This window comes from Mauremys mutica, chromosome 13 (assembly GCF_020497125.1).
Source record: "Mauremys mutica isolate MM-2020 ecotype Southern chromosome 13, ASM2049712v1, whole genome shotgun sequence".
Classification (NCBI taxonomy): Eukaryota; Metazoa; Chordata; order Testudines; family Geoemydidae; genus Mauremys; species Mauremys mutica.
Window position 1 is genome coordinate 15879737 of NC_059084.1, and position 23449 is coordinate 15903185.

The following is a 23449-nucleotide window of genomic DNA, read 5'->3' on the forward strand; positions in this document are numbered from 1 at the left end:
GAAGCATTTTCTTCCACCCCAGCAAGTATTAGTCGCAATCCTGTCCCTACTGAAGTCAATGGAGGCTCTGCTCCTGAATGCATGAATGGGCTCATTATCTGGTACCTTAATGGTCTTGTGCCCTTTTTTTTTACTTTTGCCTGCACACTGGAGAATAAGTGGCACCGAAGTGAGAAGAAAAGGACGAGAGTTTGGAACCTCGCGACAATATGTGGGAGTAAGTGATTAACCAAAGCTTTAGAGTAACTCTGCTATCATCAGAGTCTGGTTTTATGGGTATGGCCTCCAGATGTTTCTCTCCACTTAATTAAAGAGACAGATAAGTATCTAGGTGGAGTGTGCAGATACATTCAGAATGAGTTAGCAGCTAAGGCTGGTTCACTGTGCCTATTGTTAAAGCCAAGACACAATATCAGATTAATGCATTATATGTGCTTATTATAACACTATGTCATCATTATGTGACATGTTATAATTAAAGCCGGAGTTGGAAACAAAACTATTTGGTTTGGGATATGTTGCCTTTATGACTTTCATGGTTATGGTTTCCACCTTCTTTTAACCTCTTACAAACCACATAATAGCTATCTCTAACTGTACACACACAGAGCCAGATGCTAATCTCAGTTGCACCAATGCAAATAAGATCACAATATGGTCCGTAGCCCTGCCAAAGCCTGTGCTCTTGACTAGCAGCTGGGCAAATGCAGTGCTCTAAGGGTTAAAGTAATAATGAAGATGGGCATTAGACAAAGTGAGAACACATGTAAACTGCCCCTTCCGTTCTCCTTTTTAGTTCTGCTGTTCACATCAGTGCATGGCTCTGTACAATTCCTGATCTCTCTGTGGGGAGGGAACAACTGAGGACAGTTTTACCCTGCGTTTGTCCTTCATGGAAGTTTCTATGTGGGGGAAAATTTGACAATTAGACTAGATTGTGGACGTATCTCTTGGGAAGCTGATGCTCACAACTGCAAATATGCAAAATGAGTGTGAGATTCCATGTGTCATTCTGATAAGCAATTACCATGACTATAGTTTGAGTAACTGCATATGCAAATATGTCTAATTTGTGATTTGCATATGCAAGCATTGTTATTTCAAGCACAAAATTCATTCAATCATGTGTCTAACATGTCTCAAAATTAGGCCTTTTGTAACATTTGGATGGCCAGCATATGCCAGCAATGCCCTTCACCCCAAAACCTGCAGAGCTAAAAACAGCCAGTGTCATGGCAAATCCATCAGGAGTTCTTGTGGGCACTCCAGTGATATAGGAAAGAGTTAAGAATGTCACAGGGCAATCTGATACAGTGTTGAATCTTTACTCTGCGGTTGTTTAGCAATAACATATTAATAAATATTTTGCAAGATCCTTACATAGTCCCACTGATCTCTAGCAAACACTGCCTTTAGTAACTGGGCTAAGAGGGTGGTTGTTATTTTTGGTTTGTTTTTTAATTTTAGGGTATGACTAGCCCTGGCACTGAAGTTTAATTGCTAAAAGAAAACTGCGTCAACAAATATCTAGGAACAATGTCCCACTCTCGATGCAACCAGTTATCCCACAATCGGTCAAGAGGAGTTTCTTTTGATGATGTTATGCTTGTCACTTGATATCCTGATTCCTAGTTTATAGGGGTGACATTTCATTGAGAAGCCATATGGATTCAGTCCCTGCAGCTTGCTCCTGCAGTTTCAGTTCAGCTAAGTGAAATTAAACTCTTAATAAAGAAAGTTTCTTATTTGTTTCTATTTCACCTGGAGGTTGAAAATGTGCTGTCTTATTACAGATGAAATTTCCCCCTTGTGCAGATGCCCAAAACAAAGCCCATGCACCAAGTATATTTCCCTTAGGCCATCAGCATAGCACTTACATGGGGCATCCATAGTACAACTGATTGGAAACATAGTCTTTCCCCCAAAAAACTTTTAATTCAAAAAGACAAAAAGGACAGGGGGAGGGGAGAGAAACAACTAAAAAGTTTTGGGATATCTGAAGAAAAGTCAGAATTTTCTGTGGGAAATCAGAACATTTTCTAGGGAGACTTTCCTGATGTCAAAAACCCAATTTTCCATTGAAAAGGAGTTTCAGTAGAAATGTTGAGACCTGGTGTAGTCAGTTTTGCATTGGCCCTTGAACTGGTCCTCTGCACAAGAGAGAACTTCATGTGCGATCGTGCATGCTTTACTCACGGGAATACAGCGGCAGATTTGATCCTGCTCCCATTGAGACTGCTTCCACTGAAGTCAATGGCCTGCTTCTGCTGCCATTTAAATCAATGGGGCTACTCACATGAGTAAAGCAGAATGAATTTGGCATCCCATGGATGCCCTAGAAGACAATGTGTTCCTTCCACTTGCACTTCATTTTCTGCCCTGCCAAATATTTAACAATATAAAATACGGCGTTTTGCCCAGCTAATTTCTTGGAACATTAAACCAGCTTCCCCTTGCCACGTACCTCTTAAAGCTGCTTATGCTGAACTGCATTCAAACATTATTGCCCCATATTGTTTGATGAGTCAGGCAGAATTACATGGCTAGTTTAATACCATGACACACTGTCACTGCACAATGTGTTATTAGGTACTTAATAAAACTGTGCCAATTCCCACCAACATGTGGAATGTCATGCAGTCTGGGGAGGAAAATTTGAAGGGAAAATTCTGAGGAGTCAGTAGAACTAGATTATCAGAGATTTCAAAAATCCAGGGAAAGAAGAGAAAGAGTTCAGCTTTGAGGGTCATTTCAAAGCACATTTTACAAATTAGGTTTGTTAAAAAACACGGCCTGTTCCAGCTAAGCCATTGCATGAAATCAAACTACATCTGTGAAGCTAGTAAATCACTCGGAATAAAATCCCACCCAGTGCAGGGAACTAGCACGAGATCTTAGCTCTCAATATAGGGCTTTAGTAGGATGTAAGTGATTCCTAGGCCTTGCTGACCCTCGGTAAGAACTGACTGCTTTAAAGCACGTTGTCTGTATTTACGATTTTAATCTGTAACATTAATTTTCAAAGTGCAAATTTATTTTTAGCCAGAGGAATTGATGTTGCCGACTCTCATGATCTTGTGATGTTTGGAGTTTTTCCGGGAATCATATGAACCCGTGAGAATCTCAGAGTAAGTTTCTAGTCCTCATGGTTGTGGGGAACAGCTCAAAACACCATCAGGCTAATGAAAAGATCCCAGAGTTGTTATTAAAATCTTATGATCTTTAAGACAATCTCATGATTTTGGCAAGTCTGACTCATGGGGTTAGCATTACGGGTCATGCTGCCGGTGGGGTTTTGTGCATTATGAAATGGTTTTGACATGGGAAGGTGATTCATGTTTTTCCCCATTTGTTCCGGCCTCTCTCCACTTCCTCAATGAAGTTACTATGTGCCCCGTTGTCAATGACAAATCCTTCACTGGGTAAACCCCACTTTGAGGCAGATTAGTGTGGCGAAGACCAGACACACCTATAGCTTGCTTGGAGATGAGCCGCAGCAGCTGAACAAAAAAGGGTAAAATCCTGCCCGGTGTGGTGGGGCTGAATGATGGGAAAGGCGGAAGAGGGTACAAGGCGATAGTTCCCATCTCCATCCCCAGAAAGTGCAGCTAGGGAAGCACTCCCTCATGGCTAGGGCCCTACCAAATTCACAGTTCATTTTGGTCAATTTCATGGTCATAGGATTTTAAAAATTGTAAATTTCATGATTTCAGCTATTTAGATCTGAAATGTCATGGTGGTGTAATTGTAGAGGTCCTGACCCAAAAAGGAGTTGGGGGGGTCACAAGGTTATTGGGGAGGGGAGGGTTTTCACAGGGCCGGCTCCAGGTACCAGCCCAGCAAGCAGGTGCTTGGGGCGGCCACGGGGAAGGGGCAGCACATCCGGCTTTTCGGCAGCAGTTCAGCAGCAGGTCCCTCGCTCCCTCTCGGAGCGAAGGACCTGCCGCCAAATTGCAGCTGAAGACTGAAGCGGGCGGCAGCGGTAGAGCTCCCGCAGATCTCGATTGTGGCTTTTTTTTTTTTTGTGGGCTGCTTGGGGCGGCAAAAACCCTGGAGCTGGCCCTGGGTTTTCAGTACTGCTACCCTTACTTCTGCACTGCTGCTGCTGCTGCTGCTGGTGGTGGCAGCGCTGCCTTCAGAGCTGGGCAGCTGGAGAGCAGCAGCTGCTGGCTGGGAGCCCAGCTCTGAAGGCAGAGCCACCACCAGCAGCAGTGCAGAAGTCAGGATGCCATGGCATGGTATTGCCACCCTTCTGCACTGCTGTCTGCAGAGCGGGGCCCTCAGTCAGCAGCCGCCACTCTCCGGCCGCCCAGCTGTGAAGGCAGCAGTGCAGAAGTAAGGGTGTGGCACGGTATGGTATTGCCACCCTTCTGCACTGCTGCTGGCGGTGGCTCTGCCTTCGGACCTGGGCGCCCAGCCAACAGCTGCTGCTCTCCGGCCGCCCAGCTCTGAAGGCAGCGTAGAGGTAAGGGTGGCAATACCATGATCCCCTGCAACTTTCTTTTGGGTCAGGGCCCCCAATTTGAGAAATGCTGATCTCCGCCCTGAAATCTGTATAGTATAGTATAGAAAAGCACACACACAAAAAACAGCTTTCACGGAGGAAAAACAGATTTCACGGAATGTGACGTGTTTTTCGTGGCCATGAATTTGGTAGGCCCCCTACTCATGGCAATTTAGTGAGCTGGTGTTGGTGTTGTCCCCAGTGGATGCTTCACAATGTGACCTTTTATCAACCAAACAAAAGAACTCTGTTTTATAGTTAGCATGCTAACCTTCAGAAAGTGAACTCAGTGTGAACAGCTGCAATGATGTCCAATTGAGTCTACTGGCAGCCTGAAACAATAGCTCTGAGAAATGCAAATGTCCCCCTTTTCTGGCTTGAAACAGCAGCTCTGAAAGGCAGAACATGTTGATTCTGAAGCTTGACAGTGAGCATTTAGCTGCCAACTTTGTTAGATATTTCACTGTCTATTGTGCGTGGTATCTCATTTTGGCCTCCCAAGTGGGGTGGACCCTGGGTTGTGGGTGGATGCTGGGAGAGTAACACCACTATTGTTTCCAGTCTGACCGCTGCCTTGAGCACTAACTGGATAATATTAGTGCATCTATAGGTCTTCCATGGCCACAAGTGGACTTCGTCTGTTGACTTCTTATTGACTGGACACTGCCCAGCTCCAGTGCACATGTGATGTGATGGCAGCCAATGCTAACAGGCACATACACTCATTTTGGAGCAGCAGGACAGTGTGCTGCAGAATGATGTATTTCCCCTGGCTGCCCGTGCAGTGTTGAGATGGTACAAGGCTCCCGCGCTGCATCAGCGCACTCTGCTACCCTGACCCCCCTTGGTAAGGTTTGTAAAAGCTGGAGTTTGCCCTAAACCTTTTTCTTCTTTATTTTTTTGTTTAAATCAAGACATTTTCATTGTGTTTACAGTAATAAAGTGAATCTAGGGCCAATAAAATGTGCCTAATTGACAGGCCTGAAGACTGATCAGAACAGGTAGGACAGCAATGCAAGCGTCCCCCACCCAGCCTCACCCTTCCCCACCAATGAGCCTCAACCCTGCCCTGGAGGGGCCACCTGGAGGGCTGAGAAGGGAGTTCCCTCTCCACGTGCAATAAAAAGGCTGAATGCTACAGTAAACAAGTCGATCTTATGGCTGCTTGCTCGCTGATGAGCCCGATAATAAAGTGCTTAGAGGGCTTGAACAGAAGAGCACCTGCTGCCGCTGTGAAAACTGCATGGTGTGCAAGGTGTGAACAACACAGCAGCCCATTGCTGTGGTTTTGCCTTTAAGAACGTAGCACGAAAGACTGGAGCAGCAGTGGGGCATCCCATCTAGGGTGACCAGACAGCAGATGTGAAAAATCGGGACAGAGGGTGATGGGTAATAGGAGCCTATATAAGAAAAAAAACCAAAAATTGGGACTGTCCCTATCTAATCGGGACATCTGGTCACCCTAATCCATTCTGAAGGAGGTTGGGGCTGGGCTTTCTACTGAGGAAAACGCCCTGCCAGCTCAGCCCAACTCATGCTCTCTTGTTTCCTTCTGCCACAAACAGCTCTCTGCTCCTTCTCTTCATTCTCCCTGGGCCTGCAACAGGGTCCTCAGCCCTGTGGGCCGTTTAGCCTCACTTCTGTCTTCTCAACCCAGGTCTATTGGCCAACCCCCTTTCAGTGCTAACCCCTGTCCCGGCCCTCTCTCCACACTACCAGGGGCCTGATTGTGTCCCCCTTCCTTGTGTTGAATGCAACCTCACAAGCAGTTCCACTGAAGTCAATGGGATCACTTCTAGAGGAAGGTACAACTTGGCATGGGCCAGGGTGGCTCGGCTGGGCTCTATCTAGTAGCTAGCAAGAGGTTAGATGGTGTCCCAAGGACACAGATGCTAGTAAGGGGGCGGCGTGCTGCTGCACTGCCCCAAGAGTGCTTCTTTCACTCTGTGGCCTTGGGCAACTCACTCCATCTCTCCAGCTGTAAAATGGGGATAATTAGACTTGCCCATCTGCATAAGGTGCATTGAGAGCCATGGATGCAAAGCCCTACAGAATGCTAATTGTCATTATTAGCTTACCTGTACAGCATCATGCTTATGGTGCTGTAGAAATGTAATCATTATAATCATGCTTTTCAGGAATTACTTGCAACAATTAGACTGGTCAATGCACCGCTGCCACTCTCCGTACCTGCTTTATCCATTGCCTTCCAAGCTGCAGAAGCCCATAGATCATGGCACCAGCTCTTACTGATCTAGAACGGATTATTGCTTAGGAAGCTTCTGATTACCAGCCAGGTTCTAACACTCAGCTCTGAAATATCAGCTTGCCCAGCCCTTGCCAGCACACATGATAAAGGGCTCTCGATACACCACTGACAGTAAATCAGGATTCCTTTTGGCCCATGTGAGTGCAAGTTGATCTACAACATCTCACTTAACACCTTTCTGAGCATCCAGTCCCTGTGTTACATTTCCCTCCCTGCAGACTATGCATAAACCACTGCCACATCATAGCAATAGCCAACAGGCTTGTCAGCTGCATTTGAAACTCTAAAGGCCCCAATTCAACAAAGTATATAAGCACATGGTAACCTTTAACCACAGGTTTATGTTCACTTCTATTCAGCAAAGCACTTAAACATGTGCTTAGCTTTATCATAGAATCATAGACTGGAAGGGACCTTGAGAGGTCATCTAGTCCAGTCCCCTGCATTTGTGGCAGGACTAAGTATTATCTAGGACCATCCTTGACACGTGTTTGTCTAACATTGCTCTAAAAAATCTCCAATGCTGGAGATTCCACAACCTCCCTAGGCAATTTACTCCAGTGCTTAACCACCCTGACAGTTTGGAAGTTTTTCCTAAAGTCCAACCTAAACCTCCCTTTCTGCAATTTAAGCCCATTGCTTCTTGTCCTGTCCTCAGAGGTTAAGAACAACAATTCTTCTCCCTCCTCCTTGTAACAACCTTTTATGTACTTGAAAACTGTGATCATATCCCCTCTCAGTCTTCTCTTCTCCAGACTAAACAAACCCAATTTTTTCAATCATGCCTCATAGGTCATGTTTTCTAGACCTTTAATCATTTTTGTTGCTCTTCTCTGGACTTTCTCCAATTTGTGCACATCTTTCCTGACGTGTGGTGCCCAGAACTGGACACAATACACCGGTTGAGGCCTAATCAGCATGGAGTAGAGTGGAAGAATTGCTTCTCATGTCTTGCTTACAACACTCCTGCTAATACATCCCAGAATGATGTTCGCTTTTTTTGCAACAGTGTTACACTGTTGATTCATATTTGGCTGATGACCCCCAGATCCCTTTCCGCATTACTCCTTCCTAAGCAGTCATTTCCCATTTTGTATGTGTGCAACTGATTGTTCCTTCCTAAGTGGAGTACTTTGCAGTTGTTCTTATTGAATTTCATCCTATTTACTTCAGACCATTTCTCCAGTTTGTCATGGGCTTACGTACTTTATTGAACTGGGGTCCAATGCTGGCTGCCAGGGTGCAGAGGAGGAAGGTAGCATCTGATTCCCTCCCTAGCTGTAATATGTGTTCATCCCCTGGATAGTACAAAATGCTGCTTCCCTCCCTCATTGTACAGAGAGCCTGTGAAATCACCCCATCCTCAGGGCTTGGCTACACTTACAAGTTGCAGCGCTGGGAGTTACAGCGCTGGTCATGCAGCTGTGGAAGGGCCAGCGCTGGAGTGTGGCCACACTGACAGCTACCAGCGCTGCAGTGTGGCCACACTTGCAGCACTTTCCAGCGCTGTATTGAGAGGTGCATTGTGGGCAGCTATCCCACAGAGCACCTCGTCCCGTTTTGGCGCCGTTTTGGCGCTGAGTATTGTGGGAAGGGGAAGGAAGTGTGCGGGTCATTCCGCTTCCTGTTTGCCAGCGCCCCGTGGTGCATCGCTTCACATCCCAGCATTCACTCTTTCCAGCAGCGTTTGGCGCCATTGTGAGTGTCTTTCTCTATTCCTTCAGCTCCAAAGTGACAGTGAGGATTCCGACGATGATATCAATATGGATTTGCCTGCCGCGTGTGACACTAAAGTGCTTGCGGCATTTACGGAAATGCTCAGCACCGTTGAACGCCGCTTTTGGGCTCGGGAAACAAGCACTGAGTGGTGGGATCACATCGTCATGGAAGTCTGGGATGACGAGCAGTGGCTGCAGAACTTTCGTATGAGAAAAGCCACTTTCATGGGACTGTGTGCTGAGCTCGCCCCCACTCTGCGGCGCAAGGACACAAGATTGAGAGCTGCCCTGACGGTGGAAAAGCGAGTGGCTATTGCAATCTGGAAGCTGGCAACTCCAGACAGCTACCGGTCGGTCGGGAACCAGTTTGGTGTGGGAAAGTCGACCGTGGGAATCGTTTTGATGCAAGTTTGCAAGGCAATTAATCGCATCCTGCTAAGAAAGACCGTGACTCTGGGGAGCGTGCAGGACATTGTGGATGGCTTTGCACACATGGGTTTCCCTAACTGTGGAGGGGCAATAGATGGGACGCATATTCCTATTCTGGCCCCCCCCCACCTGGCATCAGAGTACGTTAATCGGAAGGGGTATTTCTCTATGGTTCTCCAGGCGCTTGTGGATCACCGCGGGCGTTTCATTGACATTTACACAGGCTGGCCTGGAAAGGTGCATGATGCACGCATCTTTCGGAACAGTGGCCTGTTCAGGAAGATGCAGGCAGGGACTTTTTTCCCAGACAGGAAGATCACAGTAGGGGATGTCGAAATGCCCACTGTGATCCTTGGAGACCCCGCGTACCCGTTACTGCCTTGGCTCATGAAACCCTATACAGGGAAGCTTGACAGGAGCAAGGACCGGTTCAACTACAGGCTGAGCCGGTGCAGAATGACTGTGGAGTGTGCTTTTGGGCGTTTAAAAGCCCGCTGGCGTTGCTTGTATGGGAAGCTAGACTTGGGGGAAAGCAGCATCCCCGCGGTTATATGCGCTTGCTGTACCCTCCATAATATTTGTGAAGGGAAGGGTGAAACATTCAGTGAAGCATGGACCACCGAGGTTCAAGTCCTGGAGGCTGAATATGCACAGCCAGAGAGCAGGGCTAATAGAGAGGCCCAGCACAGGGCTACAAGGATTAGGGATGCCTTGAGGGAAGAATTTGAGGCTGAAAGCCAACAATAATGTTTGCTGCCTTGCATGGGAGTGAATTGCACTGCTTACACTGTTATTCTATTATCCATAATAATAATATGATTTGTAGTGCCTCTTTCTTTACTGGGCTAAGGTATCTTTCACTATCTGCTATAATAAAGACTGTTTTCAAAGCCAAGAATTGTTTTATTGAAAAGAAAAAAACTTCCTTGACAGACAGACAGACACACAACATTTCATGAACACAAGAGGGCAGGGTGTGGGTTGGTGAACTGTACAGTCACAAGTTTGCATATGCCCTGTCTGGATTGCTGTTTAATGAATCCTGCACTTCAGGGTTCATATACTGCATGGTGATGGGGGTTGAATGCAGAGGGTAAGGGTGGTGGTAGGTATCAGGGCTGGTTGGGGAACATACAGGTGTTGGAGGCAGCTGGTGGTGGTAAGAACCTGGATGCTGGGGAAAGGTGGTTTGAGCTGACATTGGGGCACAAGGCACAAAGGACGGGGCGGGTGGGGGAGTAGCACGGTAGTGCTCTGCTTGCATGGCAACGAGTGACTCTATAGACTCCGCTTGGCGCTCCAGGATGCTTAGCAGCCGCTCCGTGGTTTTCCTCTTGGCCACTGCATTTCTCTTGCGTGTCCTGCTTTCTTTCTCTCGCCAATCCTTCAAGTCCTTACTCTCTCGAGCAGACTGATTAAGAACAGTTTTCAGCATGTCTTCTTTGCTCTTTCGGGGATTTTTTCTCAAATTTTGAAGCCTCTGTGATGTTGAACATCTGGGCAGTCCAGTAGTCAAGGTCACTGTAGAAACAGAAATGACAACATTTAACACGGGCAGCATTGTATCCACTATCTCCAGACATGAATTGTTACACTGAGGGAGTGAGTTCTTATTTGATCTTATCTCCCTATCTCTTCACTAAAGAGTCTCCCAACATTTTTCACAGGACTTAATCCTGGAAGATGTTTCCCTACTGCGAGTCACTAGGGAACAGCGGGGGGCTCTTGCGACGTGATAGACCACATCAACGGGCTATTCCACATCTAGAGGCTGGCATGCATGCATCCATAACCCCCCCTCCTCTCCAGAAACATTTCACCCAGAAAATAAAAGCCGCTTACCGGTAACACGCTCCTCTGCTTGTCCTTCTGCAACTGCTGGCTGCTGCGATTGGGTGCTTTCCTCCTGGCTTGAGAAGAGCTCCTGGCTGCATGCCTCCAGGGAATCTGCGGTTTCTTCCCCCATGCCAGGAGCTTCACTCGCGGTTTCCTCCCCCCCCCACGCCTCCGCCTCCGCCGCCTCCTCCGCCTCCTCCTCCTGTCCCCCAGCCTGCTCAGAAGTGTCCATCGTTATCCTGGGATTGGCAGTGGGGTCACCCCCAAGTATCTCATCCATCTCCCTGTAAAAACGGCAGGTCGTGGGAGCAGCTCCGGATCGTCGATTCCCCTCTCGGGCTTTGTAATAGGCACTCCGCAGCTCTTTAATTTTCACCCTGCATTGTACTGCGTCCCGATCATGGCCCCGATCCAGCATGGCCCTTGATATCTGCTCAAAGATATCGTAATTCCTACGGCCGGAGCGCAGCTGTGCCTGAACAGATGCCTCACCCCAAACACTGATGAGGTCCTGCAATTCACCAGTGCTCCATGCTGGGGCTCGTTTGCCGCGTGGAGGCATGGTCACCTGTAACTGATTAAAACTGATTGCACTCACCTGGCTGCAGCAAACAGGAAGGAGATTTTTAAATTTCCCGGGGCATTTACAGGGCGGGTCACCTGAGGCAAGAGCAGTAGAGTGCAAACTGATGTGCAGAGTGGCTGAACAGGAATTCTGGGATACCTCCTTATTCCCTGGAGGACAGGTAAAGCGCTGGTGAGTGTCCACACCTGCTGGGCAGCGCTGGATCACCAGCGCTGCACTCCTTATACCCCTGCCGGGATGGGTTTTCAGCCAGCGCTGCAACCAGGGAGTTGCAGCGCTGGTTGTGCTCTGCAAGTGTGGACGGGGTGTTGTTGCAGCGCTGGAAAGCCTCCACCAGCGCTGCAACTTGTAAGTGTAGCCAAGCCCTCAGATAGCTCCACATTCCTCCTTTTGATTGATTGTGTGTATGCTAGGTGCTGTACAAACAGAGGACACAATCACTTCCCCAAAGACTGTACAATCACAGGCCTCAATCCTGCAATGATTTATGCATGTGTTTATCTCTTCTTTCACGGATAGTCCACTGAAGCCAATAAGACTGCTTGGATGCATAAAATTAAGCATGTCTTTGTGGGATCAGGTCTAAGAAGATGGTGGATAGATAAAAAACACTAGACAAATAGGATCCAGTTCAAAATTCCCCTCCCTGCTTTCAAAGTCCTCCAGCTGAATTCCCTGACCTAGTTTATCTCTAGTGCTGTGTCCTTTCTCACTGGTGTAGCAGGCAAGAGCCTTCTTCTCTGCAGCTCCTGCCATCCCAAACAGCTGCTCTGGATCTTTCCAGTGCAATGGCTCATCATCAATTTTCATATCTCTCATTTCCCCTTTTATAGCACCTTCCATTTGAGGATCTCAAATGCTTTACAACCATTAATGGATTTATCCACTCAATAGCCTGATGAGGAAGAATAAATCTTATTTTTCTCCATTTTACGAATAGGGAAACTAAGATGAAGCACAGTTAATTTTTCAGAAAACTTCATGTATTGTATGTACAAAAATGCACACACTTTTGTGTGCCTATTTAATCATGATTTATGTGTAGTCATGGTAACTGCACACACAAATGACTGGTTAGATATGTATCAGAGGAGTAGCCGTGTTAGTCTGTATCCACAAAAACAACGAGGAGTCTGGTGGCACCTTAAAGACTAACAGATTTATTTGGGCATAAGTTTTCGTGGGTAAAAAAACACTTCTTCAGATGCATGGAGTGAAAATTACAGATACGGCCATAAATATACTGGTACATGAGGAGAAGGGAGTTACCTTACAAGTAGAGAACCAGTGATGACAAGGTCAATTCAGTCAAGGTGGATGTGGTCTGCTCCCAATAACTGATGAGGAGGTGTCAATACCAAGAGAGGGAAAATTGCTTTTGTAGTGAGCCAGCCACTCCCAGTCCCTATTCAAGCCCAAATTAATGGTGTTAAGTTTGCAAATGAATTGTAGCTCTGCAGTTTCTCTTTGAAGTCTGTTTTTGTATCAGAGGAGTAGCCGTGTTAGTCTGTATCCACAAAAACAACGAGGAGTCTGGTGGCACCTTAAAGACTAACAGATTTATTTGGGCATAAGTTTTCGTGGGTAAAAAAACACTTCTTCAGATGCATGGAGTGAAAATTACAGATAAGGCCATAAATATACTGGTACATGAGGAGAAGGGAGTTACCTTACAAGTGGAGAACCAGTGATGACAAGGTCAATTCAGTCAAGGTGGATGTGGTCTGCTCCCAATAACTGATGAGGAGGTGTCAATACCAAGAGAGGGAAAATTGCTTTTGTAGTGAGCCAGCCACTCCCAGTCCCTATTCAAGCCCAAATTAATGGTGTTAAGTTTGCAAATGAATTGTAGCTCTGCAGTTTCTCTTTGAAGTCTGTTTTTGAAGTTTTTTTGTGGAAGGTTGGCTACTTTTAAATCTGTTATTGAATGTCCAGGGAGATTGAAGTGTTCTCCTATTGTCTTTTGTATGTTACCATTCCTGATGTCTGATTTGTGTCCATTTATTCTTTTATGTAGAGACTGTCCAGTTTGGCCAATGCACATGGCAGAGGGGCATTGCTGGTTAGATATGAAACAGGTCATTTGCACCTGCCATTACTGCAACTGCATTCACAATTGGAGCTACACATATGTGCATACATCTTCCTGTGAATATAGGCCTAATTAACTTCTAAGTCTTAGTTAATCAGTGGCAGCGCCAGGCCTGGAACCCCCGCCTTCTGATTCACAGGCCTATGCCTAACCACGTCATTGATCCCCATTCCTTTTCATTTTTCTCCCTGTTTTAACTTTGTTAATGGTTTAACTTTGCACACCTGTTGTTATTTAGCTCTCTAAGTGTCTGGGAATCCAGTGTGTCTGATGGACACTGTGTACATATACAGCTGTAGTGTTAGTCTTTTGTCTTCCATTCTGGTTTCTCAGAACTAGGGACCTGATGCAGCAAGTTACTTGAGCACACGTTTAACTTTAAGCACAGAAGTGTTCACTGCCACCATGGCTCATTAGCAATAGCTGAAGTGGCAGGCAGAGTTGTAGGAAAGATATCTTTATTGAGCATGCAGATAGGCCTGTGTTACAGGCTGAGGCTCTAGAGTTTTAAGTGTAAGAGGACTGGGCCAGCTTGCACTCTTGGGCCCCCTGGTACCAACTGCTACACTAAGTCCCTCTTGGAACGTGACCTTCTTTCTTTAGTTCCATTAATTATTCTATAGTGAGCTGTTCCCTCAACTTCATTGTGACTACTCAGGTGCTTACAGTTAAGCCTGTATTAAGGACCTTGCTGAATCATGTTCTAGATTAGCTTTCTGGCTTTTTGTTTTCTAAAAAGCCCATAAGGACATAGACAATATTTCACCTAACTGAATAAGACATCTAGACAATTAGGAGTGGAGCAAATCAGTGTCAGAAACATCCACCCTAGGGTGACCAGATGTCCCAATTTTATAGGGACAGTCCTGAATTTTGGGTCTTTATCTTATATAGACTCCTATATAGACTCCACCTTCCCCCCCCCCCCCACACTCCCATCCCGATTTTCCACATTTGCTGTCTGGTCACCCTAATCCACCCCCAGAACCATTGTCTATGGCAGATGCTGGGGAATTTAGCGAAACAGCTTTTCTATTAGCTGGCCAGCAGCGCTTTTCCCCTCTGCCTGTTGAATGGGCTCCAGGCACTTTCTCTTGTTCCTGTGATTCCCTTCCTGATTTACTTCAGCCAAGTAATTGTTTCATCATGTTGCACAGAAATATTTTCCCAGTACATCACTGTGACATTCATTTCTGAAACCAATGTTCCTCGGCTCACTGATACATAACATAAATCATGCTCCCTGAGCTTCTGCAGACCCAGATCACAGGCAGCCCAGCGTAGAAGGGAGCAGTCGATAGGTTATAAATCAGAGGGATTTTTACATTATTTTTAGAGTCCTATTTACTGTTTCTGTAATTTGGAGGCATCGTTGATGAAATACCTACCACGGGCTTCATTATCTGCTGTTGCAATATACTAATAAGCCAAAGTATTTATAGAAAAATAAACAAGCCATGATGGTGCTGGTTTTAATGGGGGGACAGAAACCATTAAACTCTGTAGGCCCTATCAACAACTTTATTTCCTCACTTCATTCTGATTGGCTCAGTGTGCAGACTTGTTCTGTGTTAGAGCCAATCAGAAACAGGTCTGTTCACAAAAGGTCAGTGTTTTTAAATAGAACTGCATACAGGGAATATGTTGGATTTGTAGAGGCTATTTTTTTTTCATTGTATTAATTGCATGAAATTACAACATGGGACCTAAGTAAAACCCCAGATGCAAACACCCCTGAACTTTGAGGAAGTGCTTTGATACCCATGTGACTGATAGGTGCCTCAAAAATATCACAGATAGGAGAGGAAAGGACAGGACAGGATGAAGACCAAGACCCCCATGTGGATCCAAATTTGTATCTAGAGTCTGTCCCTTTAATGGACTGAGCAAAACTGGATCTAAACACTCCAAACTTTGGGGAAGTTGAAAGCAGATGAAGATCAGAACATTGTGGCTCTGTGTGAAATTGGTGGCAGCCAGTTGAAGGTCTGGGTCCGAATTCAGCTCTAGGCTAAATGGCGGCACCTCCATTTATGTCAGTGACATCATTTACAATCGAGCTGAATTTAACCCCTCCTGTCTCAGAATATAATCACTCACTTTTCTAGGGGGGACCAAAAGCTTCCATACAATAAAATAAAATAGAAAACAGTTGAGCAGGCAGGTGGTAACAGTTTCCAAAAGGCACTTTGGTTGTGAATGAATCATACTGATGGAGAGTCAGAATTAGGATGAATTCAGCGGTTTCACTTCACAGGAACTCATGAATACATTTCCTTTGGCTTTGGCCCAACTGGGATTACACCCCCCTAAAATTATCTTTTGAGCTTCAGGTTCAAACATATCCAGAAATTCAAAGTGCAAGTCAATTGTAGCTTCACCTAGTTTTGCATTAGGACCATATGGAACCATGGGTTTCACATGAGTTTGATGCCAATCCAAAACGGAATCTAATCTATGTGTTTACATAGGGCACTGGTCACTATAGCAACCCGGTGCTCATCCACCCAGTCTGGATTGAAATGTAGCCCAATTCCACCTGAGAGACTCAAGAACCTCAGGAAACATTTTGGGAGATGTTATCTGAATTTGTCTCAATGCCAAGGAAATTTGCATGGCTTCGCATTCTATTGCAAACACTTCCCATGGCTCAAGTTATGAAGTATCTTTGGAGCTCAGCAAATAATTTGCAAAGGAAAATGTAGAGACTAATAGAGCCTCTTTTCCTATTCAGGGACTATCTGCCAGAGATACAATTTCCTCAAATATATTTTCTGTTCAACCTCGTCAACTTATTTTATTTTACTTTTTTTCTTACCTTTATGGACTGATCACAAATATTCACAACTTGAGCTGATTTGTTTAGTTGTGATTGGTCAGTTAAGTTTGTGGTGGTGTTCTTGTTCCCTGATTGGATGATAAGTATTTTCAGCCCAAATACTTGTGGTTGTGTGTGAATTTAACTCTACTTTCCATTCACATTGGTTCATGCAAATTTGAAACACATCAATTTGTGCTGATAAAACTGTCTCTCCAATATTTGCACAAAGCAAACATAAAAGGGTGCAAACAGAATTTATTTAAAAAATCATAGGATTTTGTTTGCGTTATTTCATCCAGATCTAATGTTTAGGAGGACTTGTATGTAGCAAAAGAAGTTAGGGCCCAAGCCATCACTGCCCTCTACATGTTGTGTAGTTATACCATGGCAAACTGGATGCAAATCCTACCCTTTTGATTTATTCATGTTCTACATTCACTTTGTAAGTATGTGACTGACTGCACAAGGTGCAGGGAGATAATTGGACCCTGAAGTTAAAATATAAACCTAACTGATGAGGTATATTCTGGCTTCCAATTTTTTTTTCTGGTTTCTTAAATCAGATTTTATTTTGAGTTGCAGCATCCTTCCTTCTAATTGAGGACTACTGTGATTGCAAGGGTAAATCTCAGTCATCAAAACTTAGTTATATGGCCTCATTTATAGTTTCCCTGGGCTGTTTTTTTAGATATTTGATGGCTCTCACATGATTTCAAGAAGACAAACCTGTTATTAAATTAATATACGACTGACCCTTCCAATAATCTTTTTGTGCATGTTTGTAAGATTGCATTTATTCATGTGACAGAGGAAAAAATGAATGCAGACACAAACAAGGGTAATTTTTAACAATAACTCCTACTGCTGCAAATTCCAGGGGTAACTAATGGAAGGCAATGCGAGTTAAGCATCTTTAGAATGTGAAGCAACAGCATATACGATCAGCAATGCAGAAAACTATTGCTAAAATATCTGTGACACGCAGATGCCATGGTGACAAGTGTAGTACAAGGTAGACAGATTGACAGATAACTTGCTTAAAAGTTAGAACTTGTTAATATTTTAAATTATGTTTATTTAAACAATACATTTTGAGGAATGGATTTTCTGTTGTGGAATTAAATACCACTGAATCCAAATGGTGTAGCACAGGGGTTCTCAACCTTTTTCTCTCTGAGGCCTCCCGCAACATACTATAAAAAGTTCACAGCCCACCTGTGCCACAACACCTGTTTTTATGCATCTAAAAGCCAGGGCCAGCGTTAGGGGGTAGCAAGCAGGGCAACTGAACGGGCCCCATGCCACATGGGGCCCTGCGAAGCTAAGTTACTCAGGCTTCAGCTTTAGCCTTGGGGTGGGTGGGGTTCAGGGCCCCGGGCTTCAGGCCCAGGCGGTCGAGCTTCAGCTTTCTGCCCTGGGCCCCAGCAAATCTAATGCTGGTCCTGCTTGGCAGACCCCCTGAAACCTTCTGTGGCCGCCTTCTGGACCCCTGTTGAGAACAACTGGTGTAGCAGATTCAGAAGTGGGATTTAGAATCCTTTAGAAACAGAGGTATATGGCAGGGATTGTATGTTCTCATTAGGAATATTTTATTTCTAAAGATGGGGACATTCTGCTATCTCCTACCCCAGCAAAACCCCACTGGGGTCAGCAAGCATGAGCTGGTAGAAAAAAAAAGCGTTAATGATAACTTGGGGGAAAAAGGCTGAAATCTGAATGGTACACACGTATTTCAAAGGAGACAAAATTGTGCTCACGGGTCTCATCCTGATCCTTTACTTCAATGGGAGTTTTGCTTGCATATAGACTCCAGGATCACACCCCAAAATATATTTGGCTCCTCAATGAGCGTCCTCAACACAGCGAAACAGAAGAGACAGAGCAAAGTGACAAGTGCGGTGCATGAGGCTCTGTTTTCAATCAGAAATTTATTTTTAATGGGACTCTAGATCAATATTTGAGAAATGAACTAGATTTGGACGGGGATGGTCCCCATTTCTCTACTGTGATCATACTTCAATGGATTGCACAGATTGCTTTGTTTATTTGTTTTTTGTTTGTTTTCCCCCAGATAACAGTCCCTGCATATATTATACTACAAAATCTTTTAATTGTGAGGTATTTTTTCTGAAGACTAATATTCCATGACCCATACACACCTAAAATCATTGCAAAGCTGCTCAACTGTAAGGTAGGTGGCTGGATAAAACACACAGAACCAGAGATTCATGAATTCTTATCCTGGCTTTGACACAGATGCCCTCTGAGGCCTATGGCAAATCACAACATTTTGCCTCAGTTTTTATCTGTAAACTAGGGGTAGTAATACTGAACCTACCTCACCAGAGCTCAGTGTTGCACTGATACATCCCAGCTGAGTTACACATGGTCCAAATTAAGGGAGGCATTAGATTCTGTGGCAATAATCCATGTAGTCTTTATATCAATCTGCATAAATGCTGGAAACAGGGATGCAGAGGAGGAGGGGGGGTGCTCCCGCACCCCCTGACTTGAAGTGGTTTCCATTATATATCGTGTTTATAGTTTGATTCAATGGGTCTGAGCACCCCCACTATAAAAATTGTTCCAGTACCCCTGTCAATCTGTCTTGATTACAGCTGTGTGGGTCCCAGTTAAATTATAGCAAGTCCAGGCTTAAAGGCAACGGGTTAGCCCATCCATCATCTCTGGTGCAACTCCACTGCTGGAATTTGGCCCACTGATTTATGATGTTATTTTAAACAAATATTAGGATCTTTAATATGTCTTCTCTTTCAGTTCCATTCCCCCTCACATCTGCCCTCCACACAAAGATTTGGATGGAAATTTTGTCCTTTATAAATGAAATAAGAAATGTTTCTGGCGATATTTCCAGCCCTTCATTCAGCAACTCTAAAGCCAGCAGTCCTCCCATGTAACTCAGAACCATCCCTTACAAGTTTGATAACAAATCGGCCTTCCCTGCAGAGAAGAGAATAGGGTCTAAATATTAGCATAAGTTTTGTAACTAGGAGAACAGTTCAACAGTGGAACCAGTGGTAATGGGAGGTTGTGGAAATCACCATCACTAGGTAGATTCAAGGCAAGACCTTACATCCATCCAGCCTGCGAGAAGCAAACCTGCCACAGTGCAGGAGGGTTGACTAGATAACCCCAAAAAGCCTGATTCTAGGGGGCTCAGAAAAGTCCCTTAATTACTTTGTATAAACTGCAAAGCAAAAGGAAAATACAGGTGCACTGAATCTAATCCCACACTCCTTACTCTTGCATAGCTCCTGCTGAGGGCTATGGGAGATGTGCATGAACAGAGAGTTACTTGATCAACTCCACCGTGGACTCTAGTTTTCCCTGCCTGAGGAGGATGTGATCACTGTGACTGAAAATGAAAAACAACTCCCTCCTAAACCACATATTTTGTGAGTAAAATCAGTATCAACAAACACCAAATTTAAGGCTGCTCCACATCCACTCCCAATCATTGTCCTTTACAGTAAAATATATAACAGGCAGCAAGTTCAAATCCACACCCTTAAAGAAACAGGACATTTGTGCCCTACTGTAAAGCACAGTATAGAGGGGTTAAGGAAATTCTTTCCTGGTAGTTTTTGACATCTGGATTTAGAAGATGGATGTGCTTAGAGGAGACCTAGTATGCTGAAAAATGCTGACTAAGACTTGAACATGTACCCAACTCCCTGCACGTAATCAGCTCTAGGCTGTCGTAACGTTTCACAGACACGTACACAAGAACAAACTATAGAAAGCCAGGTGTAACTCACAGGCCTTGACAAATCCCACATGGTACATCTGCTGGCAGAGCCTCTATTATCTTTGTCACAAAGTTCTTACGGCTCCATACATACATCCTCCTATACCCTAACTTTTACCCTAAACCACATACCTGACCTGTTCACTACCATCACCATTACCACACACCCACCTTTCAAAAACTCAACTGTCTCAGCAGCTTCTTTTAGAAAAACATTTTAAAAAGAAGGCTCAGTAGGAAATTATAGAGAGAGTTGTTCACACATTTATCACTGGGCCTAGTTATGTGTGAGAGAGGTCCCTCATTGCTGGCCCAAATTTACCACCATCCAACAAAAGAAATGCCATGTTATCACTATTCATTGCTGTAAACCACAGAAATCAGAAATGCTGAGTCACAAAACTGAGAGGAGACAAAAACTTGAGCTTTAAAGAAAGAATCCCTCCTCATTTCAAGCTTCCTCCTTTACTTTTTCCTTTTCCCCACCCGCTCCCACGCTTTAACCTTGTCCCTCGCTTGGAGGGACTTTGTCAAACATTTTTCATGGTTTGGATGGCACATCTGGGTCTTGGCATGTTGAGAGTTATGAGTGTTGCAAAAAATCCCAAGCAGCATTTAACTCAAGGGATTAGAGGAAATTCAGTGAGGCAGCAAGGGGGAACTGGCTGAAGCTCTCTAGTTCTCTCCCGTTTTTTTGCTGAGTCACAGAGAAAGTCAAAAGGCCAACAGAAAGCCCTGATTCCTGACACAGCCAGATCTAACTGGCGTTTCAACTGATTTCATTCTGGCTTTAAAGTGCCTTTAAAATAAAACAAGTTTCCTTTTTTTCCTAGCCATAAAGTTTATTAAAATTGTTCATTAATGCTTCAAATGTAGCAAGAACGTTTATAGATCCCAAAATATACATATGTGTTTTTTCTTATAGAAATATTCTTTATAATAAAAAAAAACCCCGCAGGAACATCTTTAACAGATTACTCAATTCATGACTGACAGTTACACGAGATTGCATCATGTGTACACAGCATTCCCAGCCATGTTTAAAGGATTGCATCACTCCCTGCTTTTTCTCTCCCTCTCTCGCTCTGTCTTAAATAACACGAACATTCAACAAGCTCTGCAGAGAGACCGCTTCGGGGAAAGGGGGGCTCGGTGGGACTGTAACATTAAAAAAAAAAATTACCATCTGCAACTGTCATTCCGCCACACGGTGCTGAGGACCCCGGCGCCCGCCAGGAGAGTCCCTCTCCTAGCACAAACAGGCTGCGGCGGAAGTTTCTTTCACCAAATTGCAAAGAAAAGACAACAACAAAACGAAAACCTTGAGTCTCTCCCCATGACTTCCCTCGCCCCGATCCAATCTGTCCTCATAGGGGAGCGAAAAAGCTGCCACCAATCCCCCCCCCCATCCGCCTCCCCCAAATTCAAGCCCTTTCTCCCCCCCCAACCCCAACCACTGCGGCTCTAGCAGTGTCCAGCGGCGGGGCTAGCAGTGGCCAGATGTGGCCAGCAGGGGCTCGGGCAGCTGTTTGAACAAGTTCCTGAGGGTGCTCAGCTCCCGGGAGAGCTGCTCCACTTTCTTTTGCAGCCGCTCGTTCTCGGCGGTCAGTTCCAAGACTTTGTGCTGCGTCTCCAGGTTGCGCAGTTTGGCTTTGTCCCGGCTCTTGCGCACCGCGATGTTGTTCCTCTCCCGGCGGATCTTGTACTCGTCGCTGTGCTTGTCCACGCTCTTCTTGGACTTGTTCTTGCCCCCGGGTGTCCCGGCGTAGCCCCCGCCGCCGGATTTGGAGGAATCGGACGGGTTGGGGGTGCCGGGGGGGCTGGACGAGGACGACGTGGACAGGTTGCCGCTGCTGCCGCTTGGCACCGATTGGTAACCCAGGTAGGAGCGCATGGTGCTGCCGTAGGGGGAGGACATGCCCCCCGGCCCCGCGCCCCCTTCTTCCTTGAGGGGCCCTTTGCAAGCGTCCAGGGACTCGAAGACCGGCTCCACTTTGGTCTCCACGATCTGGGGCGGGAAGCAGGTCAGCAGCCCCCCCGGCTTGTGGCCCTGGCCGGCGCCCGGGTGGCAGTGCCTGGGCAGGCTGATGTAGGTGTAGTCGGGCTTCTTGCTGCCGCCTTTATAGTCCTCGGAGAAGAGGTCGGAGAGGAAATCTTGGCCGCTGCCGCTGCTGCAGGGAGGCTCAAAGTTGCCCCCTGCTGCGGGAGGAGGCTGCTGCTGCGGCGGCGGCTGGGATGCTAAGGGGTCCAGGTAATGGCTGATGTCGATGGTTCTCTCGTGGTCCCCGACGGTGAACTCAGACATGGAGCGGCCCCCTGCCGCCCGCGGGTGCACCTTGCTCAGAGCAGCCAGACAGTCCGCCTCGTAATAGAAATTAGCCACTTCCATGGATTTAAAGGCGGGCGGCTGGATGGGGAGGCATGCTGGGTCCCAGGCCACCAGGCGTTGCATGAAAGCAAAGGGGGGGTGCAGGGAGGAGGAGACAGCGCAGGGGGGCCCCCCCCAGCCACAGGATCAAGCTGCCAAAGGTGACGTGGGGGGCCTGCAACTCCTGCCTCAGTCTCTAGCGCTGGGTCCGGCTTCCCAGCTGTGCTGCCCACCTGGGCTGGCTCAGATCCTGTTGCTGCTGCGGCGGCGGCTGCTGCTGCTTCTCCTTCGGACCATCTGGTTCTAGGTCCCGAGTCCTAAAGTCTCTGACTTAGGAAAGTTCCTTTGCTGTTATTTATAGGGGCGGTGGATCCCATGGCAACAGGAACGTCACTGGCTGGCTGGCTGCCACCTGGTGCACACTTTGTACAGTTGTAATTGTAAACTACCGCCTCTAGCTCCGCGGGAGGCACTTGGTGTGTGTGACTCTGACCTAGTCATTCATAAGAAAAACAGGGCTGGCTTGGGAGCGGAGGGGACTTATTCTCACCATCATTAAAGGGAGGGAAAGATCTGAGCCGGAGAAAGGGAGCGCAGCCTTCTCCTTTCTTCTCTCCAGCTGTTGTCAAATCTCCAGGAGATGTCACTGGATGGTAATCAACCCTGGTGTGACCCGAGGACATGGACACAAATGCACGCACAGTGGGACACTGCCTCTGCCCATGTACCAGTGTGGGCATAAACCCTTGAGTCTCTCCCCTGCCCGATCCAATCTGTCCTCAGAGAGGAGGAAAAAGCAGCCACCAGATCCACCCCTGTCCTTCTTCCCCAGATTTCAGCCCTTTTCTTCTCCGTCCCCATCCCAAACCACTCAGCAGCGTCCAGCTGTGGGGACAGCAAGTGGCCAGATGTGGCTAATAGAGACAAGTATGGGCTGGATCCATTGCCGCTGAGGCTTGTGATGTCTGTAGATTTCATCTGTAGTTCTTAAAGTGTTGTACAAAGGCCGGAGAGTGTCAGTATTCTCATTTTACATATTAAGGCACAGAGGTTAAGT

The 23449-nt window shown here is 46.1% G+C and overlaps 1 protein-coding gene across 1 annotated transcript; it reads right to left on the reverse strand.

Annotated features, from left to right (window-relative positions):
* Nucleotides 1–18164: 18164 nt before the first annotated feature.
* CEBPB (CCAAT enhancer binding protein beta) lies at nt 18165–22731 on the reverse strand. Its single transcript, XM_044985649.1, has one exon. The coding sequence runs from the start codon at nt 22474–22476 to the stop codon at nt 21511–21513; it is 966 nt and encodes a 321-aa protein (XP_044841584.1). The 5' UTR covers nt 22477–22731; the 3' UTR covers nt 18165–21510.
* Between the last annotated feature and the right edge of the window lie 718 nt (nt 22732–23449).